Here is a 17,813-nt window from a genome sequence, read left to right on the forward strand (position 1 = left end):
TGTCCCCATAAGTTACAAGGGGAAGGATGATAAAGGGAGACCACAACCCCAAGATGGAAATTACCTATTGAATCCACCAGTTACATCTGGGACATTTTGTATTTAAACAAGAGGAGTGAAAGGCAAAAGAGAGAGGAGAGAAAGAGAGAAGAAAAAGAATCATTTCCGTTCATCGTACAAGACCATTACTTGCTTCTTAAGGATCTGGATCATTATAATGACTGCCAGCACCGAGAAACCTCGGAGTTTGGATACTTATCAACCATTGTTGAGGACACTTACGATGAGGTCATTTTTTGTATTGTTGGGAGGAAACAAAATATCACATCAGCCAATATTCAGCTGTTACCAGACTTTATTAGCTTTTGGACTCATTTATCACTTTCATTTCAATTGCTGTTTATCATTCACCTGTGCTTGTGTTACATGTTTATTCGTTTATTATTTGGGGGCAAGGGAGGGTATTTGTAAATATTGTGTATTCGTGTTTCGTATAATTAATAATTATTCACTGGTTTCATTGGGTTAGTGGTGGTTTGTGCGCACATATATATTATTGAATATTCGTCTGTCCTCATGTGTATTTATATTTATCACTGTCAATATATTCGTATTTGGTTTTACATTTCTGTCTACTGTTTGCTTGTTATTTTGTCGTGTCAGGAAAAATAGAACAATCTGTAAGGAGTACGTCTTGTTATCATCTCGAGAGTCTTCAGGCTAGTCCAAGGAAATAGTCTTGGTAGTGTAGTGGGTAAGGGGTTGGCCATTACAGCGTAAGACACAATCACTGTTGCCTCAATTTCAAGCTGCTTATTTTTCCAGTAGCTAAAACTGATACAAGATATTGACTTATGGCTCACAGAACTTACTTAACCTTGGGGCTCTTCAGAACACGTTTTAATATACACTGATTTAGACAGATCAAGTTTGTGCTATGGAGTGTTTTGTCCACCCCCAACAATTGTGTTTCATTTCTTTCTCAAGTGGTTAGCATTTCCATCTAAGCACTTCTAACAAACAAAAAAAAGGTTTGGTCCTCTTTACTTTACTCTCAATTGGTGAGAAACCAGGACAGGCCAATTCCAGCCTTTTCAGCTACTAAAATTCTCATGAGATTCTGTCAGGACAGCACAGTTCCCTCCAACATTGATGTAGTCAAAACATTACACTTAGAAGCCAGCAGTACTCACTCCTATTTTTGCTCAAGGCAGAACATACCTCTAGTGCTGTCTTCACTTGCAATTCAGGTTGCTAGAAATCACAGGAGCTCCATTTTTGTATAGAGCTTCAAGTATCATTGTCTGCACTTACCAGGTCACCTAACTGCTTTTATCCAGTCCTGCAATATTATGGCAGGCAGTGTGGTGTAGTGGTTAAGGCTTTGGACTTAAACCCTGAGGTTGTGGGTTTAAATCCTGTGACTGGCACTGTGTGACCATGAGCAAGTCTCTTGACCTGCCTGTGGTCCAATTGGAAAAACAAAAAAGAAATGTAACCAATTGTATCATAAATGTTGTAAGATGCCTTGGATAAAGGTGTCAGCCAAACAAGTAAATGTTATGGAAGCCTCTACAGTACACCCAATGACATATGAACTTACATCCCAAGATCCTTCTTTTCAGGTTGCAGCCAGCTCCAAATTGCATGTTAAAAGGAAATGAGGTTGTGCCAGTCTGTGACATTTATGCCTAGTGAATTAAATTAGAGGGTCTGTTCCATATGTTGGTGACTTTCTTTCCAATGCAAAGACCAACCATTCTCTGATCCTCATGATACGCTTCTCTGGAAGAAGGCTGCTTTCTGGTCTCATGCCCCAACAAACTCTCAATGAACCAGCAGAATTTAGCCTCCCATGCATCAGACAGTTCCTAAAATTAGAGATAATGTATGACCAGAAAAATGCTCAGTGAGTACCAAATAGCCCATTCAGACAGCCAATACTGAGATATGAGGGAGTACAGTACTATCAGTGTGATAATCCAGATGTACAGAAAACCATGATCCTAGGTTGCAAAATTTCCTACTTTATAGACTACAGTGTTACCGACAGCATGAAATTATCCTGGCAGCACTGAGCAGAGGACATAAACAAACCCATCAAATCAGGACCCACTCATGTAGAAATCTACTCACACACTTATTACAGGCCAAATAAAGTCCTCCGTCAACCTAACCTACACATCTGTGTGAAATAAAAGCAAACAAGAATACAAGAAAAAAATCACACAGGGAGAACATGAACACTGCACAAAGACAGAGACTCAGCTTGGTATTCAACAATCTTAAAATGAAGGCAGAGTAACCATTACATTCGAGACCAGAATCATTCTGCTTGATGAGATGCCTGGAGCATTTCAAAGGGCTGCGAGTGGGTGCTCAACACATTGAACTACAAAAATATCTGCAGGCACTCGAGTAAGAGCTTCTTGTTTTCTATTTTTTACTTCTGTTTCTCCATTATTTATTTGAGGTTTGTTAGTTATGATGATCTACTAGGCCACAGATTTAAGTTCAATATTTTCAATTTGAGATTTCCATAGTTTATGTGCGTAATCACATGGAAAACCCCTGAGGAAGCTGAAAAGTCACACACTGTCAGGGTTTTATTGTTTTTTTAATTATGAGTGTTAACATCAAAGTACATGAGGCCTGTGGGCAAGAAGCATAGTTGGCAAGTGTTGTGAATTTATACAAGCATTTTATATTTCATTTTTATATGGGTATGTTGTAATATACAGATGGAATTTCTTTAAAAGCTCTTTGAAAGCTGGTTTATGTTTCAAAATATTTAAGTTGTCCATTGTAGATCCATCCATTCACTTTCTAAACTTGCTTTGTCTGTTTATAGGGTTGTATTAAGTCAAAAATATGCCAGCAGCATCAGGTACAAGACTACAAGGTCAGAACTCACTGAGCCCAACTGCAGGGTCACTTGAACCAGAACCTATCACAACAGCACTGAGTGCTAGGCAGGAACCAACACTGAATGGGGTGTCATTCATCATAAGGCACACTCACACTAATTTAAATTTGCCTATTAACCTAAAGGTATATTGATAAGGTGGGGGAGAGAAAGGTAGAAAACCCATATTGACACAGGCAGGACATGCAAATTCCATATAAGTGGCCTGATACTACACAATGTTTTGTGAACACTGCAAGTTATGCTATACCCTAAATTAATTTTTAGTCTGCAAAAATAGAAAAGACTTTTTGAAATAGATAGATAGATAGATAGATAGATAGATAGATAGATAGATAGATAGATAGATAGATAGATAGATAGATGACAGTCAAGTAAGACTGGATTATCAGGAAGAGAAGGAGGAGGAGATTGGGAGCATGCGCCGATAGAGTAAGTTGCCGCACCCACCACAGGAGCCCAAATTAGGGCCTGAGTGAAGTTGTACTATGGGTGAAACCTCAGCACCACACTAGTTTCAGACATGGTTTGCAAATACTCCCCCTACTGGTGTCTTAAAAGAATTGCAGTCATCCCACATAGTAATGTTATTTCTGTCACCCCACACAGTGCTGCTATTCAATCCCTTTATATTATAAACTGACAAAGAAATAGACTAGTCTAGCCTGCAATGACAAAATATAGGACAGCTGTACTCAGTTTTGTGACATGGAAACATGAATATAATGGCAGGTGGCATACTGTAGCTATTTCAATAAATAAAATTTTGAAATGAAAATGCAGAAATTAATACAATGACATAGACATAATTATCCCTAGAATTCTGTGCGTAATTAGGGATACAATTAACTTAAACTATTCAAATCAGGCTTTATCCTTATTTATTTTTTTATTTGTTCAGAAGCTTGTGTTAACATGGTGTTCTGACAAGGGACTATTTGTGCTCAACTGAGTTCCAAAATCAATTAAAACTGTCATCCCTTTGAAAGTCTTCAGTACACTACTGCATGCCAAGTTCTGATTAATTTAAATATTTTGAACCAATCTAACTATCCTAGATTTTTGGATGTTTCATCTTTTTTTATTTAGACCTCTAAACACCCCACATATCAGATGATTTATGACCACATCGAGAGGAGGAAAACCACTGTACCCTCAATGGATGAGGGCATTCGCAAGGCACGGGAGGGAAAATATGCCTTCATTGGAGAGTCAGTCTCCCTGGACTTGGCTGTGGCTCGCTATTGTGACCTTGTGAGGGTACCAGAAGTCATTGGAATGAGAGGATATGGCATAGCTGCCCTTAAAGGTGAGACCATGGGAAAAAGCGGAACTGATCAAAGACTACACTGAAAAGATACAGAAATAAATAGCAGTGTTAAATGTACGTCTTAATTTATGAAGTTGAAATAACCTTTTCAAATGATATCTTGGCTTGTAATGTGAATCTCCTTTGTTTTGGAGAAAAATTTTTTTTTGAAAGTCTCTCTGCACTGCTGCGTTTGAAATTCTGTATGAGCAACACATTATTACTTAAGCCTGAACTGGATTTAGGGGATTATTTGTGAGAATGTTACTGTAATATTCTTTTTACTATACATGTGGACACACTGCTTACAACTGCTCTTTAATTTAGAATGAATCAGACACAGTAAACATATTAAAATCCAAATTGAAACATATGACTGTAAGCCTTTCTACATAAAACCACTACAGTAATCCCTCCTCCATCGCGGGGGTTGCGTTCCAGAACCCCCCGCGAAAGGTGAAAATCCGCGAAGTAGAAACCATATGTTTATATGGTTATTTTTATATTGTCATGCTTGGGTCACAGATTTGCACAGAAACACAGGAAGTTGTAGAGAGACAGGAACTTTATTCAAACACTGCAAACAAACATTTGTCTCTTTTTCAAAAGTTTAAACTGTGCTCCATGACAAGACAGAGATGACAGTTCCGTCTCACAATTAAAAGAATGCAAACATATCTTCCTCTTCAAAGGAGTGCACGTCAGGAGCAGATAATGTCAGAGAGAGACAGAAAAGCAAACAAATCAATAGGGCTGTTTGGCTTTTAAGTATGCGAAGCACCCGCGGCACAAAGCTGTTGAAGGCGGCAGCTCACACCCCCTCCGTCAGTAGCAGAGAAAGAGAGAGAGAGAGACAGATAAAAACAAACAATCAAAAATCAATACGTGCCCTTTGTGCTTTTAAGTATGCGAAGCACCGTGCAGCATGTCGCTTCACGAAGCAGCTGCACAGAAGGGAGCAACGTGAAGATAATCTTTCAGCATTTTTAGACGAGCGTCCGTATCGTCTAGGTGTGCGAACAGCCCCCCTGCTCAATCCCCCTACGTCAGGATCAGAGAATGTCAGCGCAAGAGAGAGAGAGAGAAAAGTAAGTTGGGTAGCTTCTCAGCCATCTGCCAATAGCGTCCCTTGTATGAAATCAACTGGGCAAACCAACTGAGGAAGCATGTACCAGAAATTAAAAGACCCATTGTCCGCAGAAATCCGCGAACCAGCAAAAAATCCGCGATATATATTTAAATAAGCTTACATATAAAATCCGCGATAGAGTGAAGCCGCGAAAGGCGAAGCGCGATATAGCGAGGGATTACTGTATACCCATTTATGATTTAATCCACAAAAGTCAGTTAAGGTTTGCAGGGGCCTGAGAGTGTTTTGGCAGCACTGACCACAAAGCAGGAACCTACTGTGGTTGGAGCACCAGTTATGTAATCACTTCTCTGTTTTATATACGAAACACAGGAATAAATAACATTGTTTGACAGCTCACCAACAGCAGCACCAATATTCATTTATCTTCTTAGGAGAGCTTGATTGCTTTATTACTGGTTGAAGAAGATGCTGAGTTAAGTGTTTAAAAGAACATCCATCCATCTTCCTAACCCACTTTTTCTGGGTAGGGTGGCAGGTAATTTGGAGAGTCTCCCAGGAGCACAAGGTAGGAATGATCCCTGAACAGGGCACCAGTCCATTGCAGGGTGAAAACACACAACTCAGGGTCAATTTAGCAAAGCCAATCACCTAACCTTAATTCATTTGGACTGTGAGAGGAAACCCACATAAACATGGAAATAACACATAAATTCCAAGCATGGAGCATCCAAGATGCAAACCCTGGTCTCTTTTTTGCAAGACAGCAGCGCTACCACTGAATTGCTAAATTGGCCCTGGTGCATGTGTCCGTGTGGGCTTCATCTGGGTACTGCAGTTTCTTCCCGCAGTCCTAAGACATGCAAGTTAAGTGAAATGGTGTTGCTAAATTGGCCCTAGTGAGAGAGAGAGTGTGTGTGTGTGTGAAGCATGAACAAACTATGATCTCAGTTTATGTATGGTTATTTTGGAAGGTACATCTGTCCTTAGCATGTAGCAGAAAACACAATGAGTGGTGAGATCACATGAGAAGTACAATAGTATATAAAATAACAAGCTGGGTACCACTGACTCATGTGTATGGATTTCAGAAGAAGAATGGGAGAGAACTAAATAAATTAAACAGCTTCCATCTCAACCTGGTGGTGGACAGCAGACATGTTAGTATGTATTTATCAAAACACAGAGAAAGATGCATTATAAACTGCCCACATTCAGATGTGTCAAATGTATAGGGACATACCCAAGAAGACTTGAAGCTGTAATTGGCACCAAAGGGGCTTCTACAAAGTATTCAATTAAGGGTCTGAATGCTTAAGTAAATGAGTGATTTCAGTTTCTGAAAACATGTTTTCACTTTGTCTTAATGGGTTGAGTGTAGCTTGATCGGCAAAAATGGTAAATTTATTAATATAAAAATTAAATCTACAATGCAACGTTTGCAGAAATTGAAGGAGTCTGAATATTTTCCTAATCCACTGTATACAATCAATCCTCAAAATCGTTGGGGTTTACATTCCTGAAAATCCCCATTGATACAGAAATTGCAGATAATGAAGCATTGACTGCGGTGGGTTGGCACCCTGCCCAGGATTGGTTCCTGCCTTGTGCCCTGTGTTGGCTGGGATTGGCTCCAGCAGACCCCCGTGACCCTGTGTTTGGATTCAGCGGGTTGGAAAATGGATGGATGGATGAAGCATTGATCCAATGGGAAAAATGAGGAGGGAAGACCCGTGGTGGGTGCCAGGATCAAGTGAATGCACCGGCCCTCTCTTACCCTCAAAGCTCAGTAATGATCCTTCTGCAGATTCACTTATGAAAACCTTGTTATGACACTTACTTCATCTGTAGTCAAACCACAGGCAACTGTAGCAGGGAAGATCGGTGGACACTACTAAGCCATACAATCGGTAGTAGTGAAGGGCAGTATGTACAAAGATCAGGGACTTATGCAATACAAGCTTATGACCAGCGCTTTTTGGTAATTCCTCTTTTGAGGGGAACAATTTGCAAGCCCAAGTCCCCAATAATAAATGGGCTTCAATGACTTACCTATGCGAAATCAAAAATAAGGCTAAAAATACAATACAATACAATTTATTTTGCATAGCTCAAAATCACATAAGGAGTATTGCAATGGGTTTAACAGGCAATGCCTTTTGAAAGCCTCCCTGCCTTGACTCTCTAAGAAGACAAGGAAAAACTTCCAAATAACCCTTGTAGGGAAAAAAATGGAAGAAACCTGGAAAAGGCAGTTCAAAAAGAGAGCTCTTTCCAGGTAGGTTGGGCGTGCAGTGGGTGTCAAAAAAGGGGGTAAATACAAAACAATACACAGAACAGAAGACAGTAATCCTCAATACAATATAATAGTGAAATAGCAATATTACAAGTAGAGAGCAGAACAGTAAGCAGTACATGATATTACATAATACAATTTGGATTTGTTCAGAGTCCTGGAGACCTTGGCCATCAAGCTGCCTCCCCTACTGGTCATTCCACAGCTGAGTTAGGGCTGGGCCACGCAATCCCCTCTACCTGCCAATTCCTGCAATCCTCCATCAGAGATGACTTTACCTTAGGCAGGCAAAACAATCTGGCAGTAGGGTAGTGGCACCAAGTGCTACATTTGACTACCGAGAAGAGAAACAGAATACTGTAGGTGAGGGTTAGTAACAAATTATAACTATCATATTACTTACTGTATGTTTTAGTGCTAACGACAAACAACAGAGATGCAATATGTATAGTTAATCAGCAGCTCTAGGCAGGATATGCTAAACTGAAGTAGTGAGTATTCAGCCGGAATTTGAAAGCTGAGACCGAAGGGGCATCTCTTATAGTAGCAGGCAGACCATTCCACAGTTTAAGGACACTGTCATTTTATTAATCCTTGGTATCATAAGCAGACTGGCATTTTGAGATCTTAATGTGCATTTTGGTTTGTAAGTTATGTTAAATTCAGACAAGTAAGCTGGATCTTGGCCATTTAAAGCTTAATATGTTAAAAGGAGGATTTTCAAATCTGCCATAAATTTAACCGGGCGCCAGTATAAGGATTTAAGAACTGGAGTTACGTGGTTGTATTTTCTTGTTCTTGTAATAATTCTTGCAGCAGCATTTTGGATTAATTGGAAGCTGTATAAAGAACACTATGAACATCCAGTGAACACCGAATTGCAGTAGTCAATTCTACTAGAAATAAATGCATGAATTAATTTCTCAGAATCCCACTTATTTAGTAAACACTTTAATTTTCCAACATTTTTAAGATGGAATAAAAATAAAAACACATCACCAGTGTTTTGACTTGGTAGAGATCTACTGTTCCCTTTGTATTCTTTAATGTGAAGCCTTTGTCAGAATGCCTCAAATCCCATAGACTTACCACTATTTATAAGGTATTGTACTATATAACTTCTCCCCACCTTCCCTTCTACATCTATAACCTCAGGCAATTACATAGAGTAAAAGACAAGCAGGAGTTAAGTTACGACTTAAATAATGTATTATTGATAATATTCATAAAATAATAACAATAAGCAAAGTACATGTGAATATTGGCAATGATATAACCTGATAAATGCTGATGTGTAGTTTCAGGTGGCAAACAGACTTGTTAGTCACTTAAAAAAAAAAAACAAAAAAAAACAAAATGTCTCTAATTAAGTCATAATTTTTAGTCAGCTTTCTTAAGAATAGGCCTCATGCCTGTGTCAGTATGGCTGCCGAGTTGTGCTTCTTAGTGTGGTCTTCTTTTCAGTCCATGGTGTGTGAAATCTTTCTTCATCATGATGGTGTGAGAGAGAGAAACAGAGGGGTAAAGCAACTGAATTTATACATTCTTTGTCCAAATTCTTACACCAATAGGGCGATGTGCTACAGAATGGCCTCTGATTCAAACCAATCCCAAACAGCTATACTTCAGACCAATGAAGGCACACAGTACCTTTCTCACCTGTCCCCAAAAACATTTGTTCAGCTGATGCTTGCCAGCTAGGTAGTCTGGCTTTCCTGTAGGGGTTGATTGAGAGAGTCCTATAGAGAATCAATCACTTCCCAAACTGGTTTTAGGCACGTCTCCCAACTCTGTCATAAAATTATTCACTATCCTGACTCAGTCCTAAAAGGGGGAAGGGGTAGTTAAAAATCAAACCATTGCTGTTCTTATCAATGATATAACACTCATATTACATTGTTTTGTCTAAGTTACAAATAAAGAGATACAAAATATTTATAAACTTCTATACAAAATTTCACACCACAACAAGCAGGTATAGATTTTTTGCCCCATTACAGACTCTTTAATAGCTACTTTTGGTAGCTTGACAAATCTTTACCTGCTGTTCAGTAGAGACACATTCAGCTCAGTAATTATGCAATGTTTATGTCACTTCATTGTCAAAAGACCTTTCTAAACCATAACTGATTTGTCAGTATTAGAACAATCTGAATGAGAACAGGCTATTCAACCCAACAAAACGTGTTTGTCTTATCTACTTAATTCTTCTAAAATAACATGAAGTTGAGTTTTGAAAGTCCTGAAAGCCCTATTGTCTGCGACACTTCTTGGCAGTTGATAGTGTTGAGTCCATTGTGATCCTTAAATCCTTCTCATATAGTGTACTTTCGATTTTCAGACCTCTCGTTGTGCATTCAAACCTAACATTCTTACTTCCTGCATGTAATACAATAAATTTACTTTTTCATCAGCCACTAATCTGCCCAAGCCTGTATGCTGTCCAAATCCCTCTGTAATAATTCCAGATTATCTGCCAATCCACCTATCATGGTTCTCTGTGTAAAGAAAAACTTCCTAATGTTTGTACAAAATTTACTCTTAAAAAATTTCCAACTGTGTCACAGTGTTCTTGATGAACTTCTTTTAAAATAACAGTCTTAATCCACTACCGTAATTCGCTTCACAACTTTAAACACTTCAGTCATGTCCCCTCTTAATCTTCTTTTCCTCATAATTCATCTCCTGTTGGCCTTGAAATTAGCATTGTTGCTCTTCTAAGGACGTTTTCTAGCACTGCTATGTCTTTTTTGTAGCCTAGCATGCACGCACGCAGTACTCCAAATGAGGCCTCACAAGTACGTTATACAGTTAGGTCCATAAATATTTGCACAGAGACAACTTTTTTCTAATTTTGGTTCTGTACATTACCACAACGAATTTTAAATGAAACAACTCAGATGCAGTTGAAGTGCAGACTTTCAGCTTTAATTCAGTGGGGTGACCAAAACGATTGCATAAAAATGTGAGTCAACTAAAGCATTTTTTTAACACAATCCCTTCATTTCAGGGGCTCAAAAGTAATTGGACAATTGACTCAAAGGCTAATTCATGGGCAGGTGTGGGCAAGTCTGTCATTATGTCATTATCAATTAAGCAGATAAAAGGCCTGGAGTTGATCTGAGGTGTGGTGCTTGCATGTGGAAGATTTTGTTGTGAACAGACAACATGCGGTCAAAGGAGCTCTCCATGCAGGTGAAAGAAGCCATCCTTAAGCTGCAAAAACAGAAAAAACCCATTGAGAAACTGCTACAATATTACGAGTGGCAAAATCTACAGTTTGGTACATCCTGAGAAAGAAAGCAAGCACTGGTGAACTCAGCAACGCAAAAAGACCTGGACATCCACGGAAGACAACAGTGGTGGATGATCGCAGAATCATTTCCATGGCGAAGAGAAATCCCTTCACAACAGCCAACCAAGTGAACAACACTCTCCAGGGGGTAGACATATTGATATCCAAGTCTACCATAAAGAGAAGACTGCATGAAAATAAATACAGAGGGTGCACTGCAAGGTGCAAGCCACTCATAAGCCTTAAGAATAGAAAGGCTAGATTGGACTTTGCTAAAGAACATCTAAAAAAGCCAGCACAGTTCTGGAAAAACATTCTTTGGACAGATGAAACCAAAATCGACCTCTACCAGAATGATGGCAAGAAAATAATATGGAGAAGGCGTGGAACAGCTCATTATCCAAAGCATACCACATCATCTGTAAAACATGGTGGAGGCAGTGTGATGGCTTGGGCATGCATGGCTGCCAGTGGCACTGGGACACTAGTGTTTATTGATGATGTGACACAGGACAAAAGCAGCTGAATGAATTCTGAGGTGTTCAGAGACATACTGTCTGCTCAAATCCAGCTAAATGCAGTCAAATTGATTGGGAGGCGTTTCATGATACAGATGGACAATGACCCAAAACATACAGCCAAAGCAACCCAGGAGTTTATTAAAGCAAAGAAGTGGAAAATTCTTGAATGGCCAAGTCGGTCACCTGATCTTAACCCAATTGAGAATGCATTTCACTTGTTGAAGACTAAACTTCAGACAGAAAAGCCCACAAACAAACAGCAACTGAAAGCCGCTGCAGTAAAGGCCTGGCAGAGCATTAAAAAGGAGGAAGCCCAGCATCTGGTGATTTCCATGAGTTCAAGATTTCAGGCTGTCATTGCCAGCAAAGGGTTTTCAACCAAGTATTAGAAATGAACATTTTATTTCCAGTTGTTTAATTTGTCCAATTACTTTTGAGCCCCTGAAATGAAGGGATTGTGTTAAAAAAATGCTTTAGTTGCCTGTTTTTATGCAATTGTTTTGTTCACCCCACTGAATTAAAGCTGAAAGTCTGCACTTCAACTGCATCTGAGTTGTGTCATTTAAAATTCATTGTGGTAATGTACAGAACCAAAATTAGAAAAAAGTTGTCTCTGTCCAAATATTTATGGACCTAACTGTAATGCTTCAGCATAACCTCCCTGGACTTTTACTTTACACATTGTGATACATAACCTAACATTCTGTTAGCCTTATTAATGGCTTCTGAACACTATCTGGCAGTTGATAGTGTTGAGTCCATTGTGATCCTTAAATCCTTCTCATATAGTGTACTTTCGATTTTCAGACCTCTCGTTGTGCATTCAAACCTAACATTCTTACTTCCTGCATGTAATACAATAAATTTACTTTTTCATCAGCCACTAATCTGCCCAAGCCTGTATGCTGTCCAAGTCCCTCTGTAATAATTCCAGATTATCTGCCAATCCACCTATCTTGGTATTATCTGCAAATGTTACCAGCTTGTTACTTATATTCGTATCCAAATTATTTATATATATTAAAAGTAGCAGTGGCCCTAGCACTGACCCCTGAGGGATACCACTCTTAAAGTCAGCCAGTTTTGATAGGGTTCCTCGCACCATCATCCTCTCCTTCCTGTGTCTGGGACAATTTTGTACCCAATACACACCACACCCTGAACTCCCACTTCTTTTAGTTTGATGCCTATCCTCTCATGCAGCATTTTATGAAATGGTTTCTGAGAGTCCAGATAAATAATATCATAAGCTCCACTTTTCATGCTTCCTCATAGATTTCCAGCATGTTAGTAAAACATGACCTCCATCTTTTGAACCCATGCTGAATGTTCAGTAAAACTCCTGTTCTTGTCATGTGCTGCTCAATCTTATCCTTAATAATTCTTTCCATTAATTTACCTGTGATATACATTACTTACTGGCCTAGAGTTGCTTGGATCTGCCCGGTCACCCTTTTTATGTAACAGGCTAATTTTTGCCATTTTCCAGCCCTTAGGAATTCTCCAGTGCGCAGACACTGCCTAAAAATATGTGTCAAGGGTTTATATATGTACTCACTAACCTCCTTAAGAACTCAAGGATAAACATTGTCTGGTTCTGGTGACTTGTCTGATTTCAGCTTGTTTAATCTAAGCAGTACTTCTACCACTACCGTTTCCAAATTACTCAGTACCTCCTTAGCAGTCCCTGTATCTTCTTCCTTCAATGTGGAAACCTTAGAAAAATACACATTTAGAACATCTGCTATTTCACCATGGCCGGATCGAGAAGGGAGCAGGGTTAGGTAATGCCCACCGAAATATATACTCTGCCCACCCAATTGGTTAACTATATTTTGCACCATTCAAAAATGGCAATCACATTTATTTCCTCTGTTCTCGTCACAATTTCCTCATTTCTGATTTGCTGACTGATTAGAATAAATGACGGTGCTGCCATGACCCACCAATATCATTTTGTGGAGCATTTGTGGGTGCCTGGTACTTAGAGGAGAATATTTGTGCATTCTTAATAAAACTTTTTTATTTTCTGGTTAAAACTTCTGTTATTGTTGCTGTACATTTGTTTTACTGCTTGGTTGCACAAGAATATTTACTTTAAGTTTTAATATTTAAGTACTTAAAATTACACAAAGTTACATAAAGTTGATATTAGCCCTCAGTTTAAACAAAATGACTTGATTAAAATCTATGCTGGTCATCCTTTAAAGAAACCATAAACACCATGCAGTGATTTTTAGTTCACAAATCAAAGTTTGTTACCAGTAATTCTGGGACTGCTGTTGTTAGGTCTAACATCCACGCGTTGATGTCGGCACCTTCAGATCAAGCAGGCAGTTCAAGCAGTCATGTTTCACCTTCCCCGCCCATTTCACACCAACACAGAGCAAGTAGCAATGTAGTTCTTGAGGCTGAAAATGATCTAAGTGATCTGAATAATAGCGAACCACACCAAACATTAATAAACGTTTTTTCAGATGTCTCGGGCTTCTAATCCAAGCTGGTACCAACCATGGCCTTGGCTGTAATACTCAGTCAAATTAGATGCAAGCTTTTGTTTCCCCTGTCAGAACTTGTTTCCTAGTGTGACTGGCAGAGAGGTAGTGTTCACCATGACAGGGTATATAATTGTAAAGCTGCACTGGAAAAGGAAAAGGGACTCCAAAAGCGCGCATTTAGTCAATGCCATTTAAATGCAGCAAAGAAATGAAATACAGAGAAAAAACTTCTGAATCTATATTGTGTTAATTGGGAGAAACAGGTAAAAAAATCAATACTATATTAAAAGCACAGTGGAAGTAGTGCAGTTTTTCTGTGTGAATGAGCTGTCTTTTCGTGGGAGCACTGAATCCACCCAGTCTCATGCAAATAATAATGAAGACATCTCTGCTGGTCTTTTCATTAATTTATCTTAGTATACCTTATCCAAGGATTTCAAAATTGCTGAAATAGCAAAAAGCATTCCTCAAAACGCAAAGTGCATTTTATTTTCTTAGAATTAAATGATTTAACTTAAATGGTAACACTAAGAACTGCTACATTAATTTTACACCTTCTGACCCCTTAAGCTGCTGTACTGTTCTCCCTCTCAGCTGCCTGCTGTTTGTCCTTCTGTGAGGTTAACTTTACTTTTCTCTGTCTGTTTCCCTAACTTTGCACACCTCTTATTCCTTACTTAAAAGCTCTTCACTCACACTGTTTGTATTCCACCGTAATAATGAACCCTTATGCTGTCACAGATGTAGCCCTCATAGAAGACTAGCTCCTCCAAGTCACCCTCTAAAAAGTCCAACTTCCAACAGGACTTGCACTGCACCGACCTCATTATTAAAATATGACTTTGGATTTCTAAAACTGTTCAACTATTTTTTACTAAAATTAAATTATTTAACTTTTAAAATATAATTAAGACAAAATAATTAGATTAAAGAACTATTAGTTATTTTACACCTTTTGACCCCTTAAGCTCCTGTAATATTCTCCCCCTCAACTGCCTGCTGTTTGTTCTATGAAGTTAACTTTACTTTTCTCTGTCTGCCTCTCCTAACTTTATGCTCATCTTATTCCTTACTTAAAAGCTCTGTACTCTCACTGTTTGTATTCATTCGTAACAATGAACCCTTATACTGTCGCCCTCTTAACTGCTTGAATACAAATAACAAGTACGAAAAACAAGTAACTTTTCCAAATGGACCTCCAAACACCCAGCTGCTTTAGGTCCCGTGTGGGCAAAAAATAAAAGCAAAAAAACCTTCTTAAGTAAAAGAAAAACTTTAGAAAATTCCACATGGCTCCTTAGCAGAATCCAAAACACAATGTTTTTAGGAGAAAAATGTATTTTTTAATTAAATTTCACACCACAGAACACAAAAAGTCTCAGCTGCTTCTCTTTCATTTGACATCAGTATGCCTCAAGAACATTCTGCTCCAGCATGTAGAACTAGTGTGTTAAAGAATCATTGTATTTTTAAAAGGGATTGCATTACTGTGCAAAGTAACAGATAACAAAATGCAATCACCCAACAAGATGACAAGTTTTTAACTTGTGATCTGCTGTAAATAAAGTATTTCAAATGATGGTTTTGTTCGCCAGTACATCTCAAACTAAGCCTTTTGAATTATAAAATGAATGCAATGAAAACCATCAACTTGTCATAACTGACTTCAGTCCCACATGTACAGAATCATGTATATCTGATACACGTCTTGCGTCCTGGAGACCAGTGAACAGGAGTTTTGAAAGTCATTCAAAAACTCTCATTACTCCATGCATATTTACAGGTATCACAGCTTGAGAAAAGTCACTACCTTCATGCTCTTCACAATTCATAGAACTGGAATCTATTGTATAATATAGTAACGGGCCATTTCTGAAGAAGTGTCACTAACATGACAAATAGCTTTCTTGACCATATGCTTTATGTTTAACACTAGAATTACCAGAGCCTATGAAAAAACTGGTAAATCCGTCCCACCTTAAATCGCGTCTTAAATCCGTTTGCACCTCTCCGCCAGAGTCTTTTGTCATCTAAATGTGCTGATAAACACAAGCTACTAGCAGCCAGCTATTCCATCCCCCCACCGACTTAGAACGAACTTCTCCTAGCTCATGCCTTGCCTTGATTTGATTACAGTATCTGGGATTGAAGTGGAGTTTTAGAGTGGAAATAATATAGCGTTATTTGGAATACACGCATTTCATGTGTGTTCCGTTTCTATAGTAGTCTGTGCAAACACATTTTTAAAACAGAAACGTTTTTCATATTCTAATAGTAAATGACAAAATGTAGGCATAAACTATATAACGTATGAAGCCTGAAGTCCATATATCAAAGAAACACTTTCACAAAAGGTACAAATAAGAGAACACGTGCGCTTTTATTCAAAAATATAACTGCACAAAAAAAAAAAGCCGCGTTAGCATGCCACATTGACGCTCTTACTACAACCGCCGCGGTGGCGTAATGGTATCAGCTCCTGACTGGGAATCAGAGGGTGGCGAGTTCGATCCCGCATGGCTCCACTTCGAGAAGTGAACTGCTCTTATTCTTACAATTTTAGAATAACAACATAAATTTGATTTCAGTCTGTTACAGCCGGTGTAACTTATGATACTGGTAAAGGTTAGCTTTTTTTTTTTTTTTTTTTTAATTCACATTTCATTCTCGCAGTCGCATTCAGAATCAATCCATACAACCCCATCTGACACAGCTGTTTTCACATAAATAAAAGTGCACTTTTATTCAAGACTATAACCCAGGGGTAGGCAACGTCGGTCCTGGTGAGCCGCAGTATGTGCAGGTTTTTGTTCCAACCCAGTTCCTTAACGAGAACTCAATTATTGCTGATGAAGCACATATTGCTTAAGTGACATTTTGATGCTTCATTTTAGTGGTCTCGCTTGTTAAGGTTCTCCAACCTTAATTGCTTATTTCAATCTTAAACTGCTGCATTCAGTGTTTTAATTGCTCCTTATTAGCAATAAGATGTAAAAGACAAAGCAGCCAGCAGTTCTCCAGCTAGCTTTTTTCCAATTACATCTGTGTGTGTTCATCATGCACTGTTTGATTTAATAAAACACTTAATAGAAAAATGTGACAGACTGAAAATGATCTGTTTTAGGCTTCATATCATTTGGATGATATCCTTGGAAAGGAAAAAAATCTACGATATAAGAGCCTTACATTGCACAGACTAACAAGCCATAAAATTAAATAAGGTCTGAGATTGGCAATGATTGGTTTTTAATTAAGCAATTGGGTTGGAATGAAAACCTGTAGCCACTGTGGCTCACCAGGACCGACGTTGCCTACCCCTGCTATAACCGAAGAATAAGGAAAGCAAGTTACAGTTGGTGGTTGATACGACAGCTTGCGTGGTGCAATGCTAAGAACTGCTGATTTCAAGTGACGGTGAGATACGAAGAAGGCAGCTTCGCCAGCGTTTGTTTGTCAGAACCCTTTTGGGGGGGGGGGCGGTAGTATGCATCGTGGTACACTGCAGACCTATAGCGCGTCTTTATGTCAGATGGGGTTGTATGGATTGATTCTGAATGCGACTGCGAGAATGAAATGTGAATTAAAAAAAAAAAAAAAAAAAAAGCTAACCTTTACCAGTATCATAAGTTACACCGGCTGTAACAGACTGAAATCAAATTTATGTTGTTATTCTAAAATTGTAAGAATAAGAGCAGTTCACTTCTCGAAGTGGAGCCGTGCGGGATCGAACTCGCCACCCTCTGATTCCCAGTCAGGAGCTGATACCATTACGCCACCGCGGCGGTTGTAGTAAGAGTGTCAATGTGGCATGCTAACGCGGCTTTTTTTTTTTTTGTGCAGTTATATTTTTGAATAAAAGCGCACGTGTTCTCTTATTT

At 38.8% G+C, this 17,813-nt stretch overlaps 1 protein-coding gene and 1 long non-coding RNA gene across 2 annotated transcripts in view; one reads left to right on the top strand and one right to left on the bottom strand.

Moving 5' to 3' along the window:
• The window catches only part of si:ch211-251b21.1 (uncharacterized protein LOC571720 homolog), a 62,457-nt gene that overhangs the window by 29,964 nt on the left and 14,680 nt on the right, over positions 1-17,813 (top strand). Inside the window, exon 9 of the mRNA XM_028807473.2 lies at positions 4,016-4,235. Coding sequence (XP_028663306.1) covers positions 4,016-4,235 — 220 coding nt within the window. The remainder of the gene's footprint in view (positions 1-4,015; positions 4,236-17,813) is intronic.
• Positions 2,908-3,220, bottom strand: LOC127529051 (uncharacterized). Its single transcript, XR_007935704.1, has 2 exons — positions 3,110-3,220; positions 2,908-3,037 (listed from the first exon to the last, which is right to left on the bottom strand). It is a non-coding gene; the product is annotated as an uncharacterized LOC127529051 (long non-coding RNA).

The sequence above is a fragment of the Erpetoichthys calabaricus genome, chromosome 8 (assembly GCF_900747795.2).
Source record: "Erpetoichthys calabaricus chromosome 8, fErpCal1.3, whole genome shotgun sequence".
In the NCBI taxonomy this organism is placed as follows: Eukaryota; Metazoa; Chordata; class Cladistia; order Polypteriformes; family Polypteridae; genus Erpetoichthys; species Erpetoichthys calabaricus.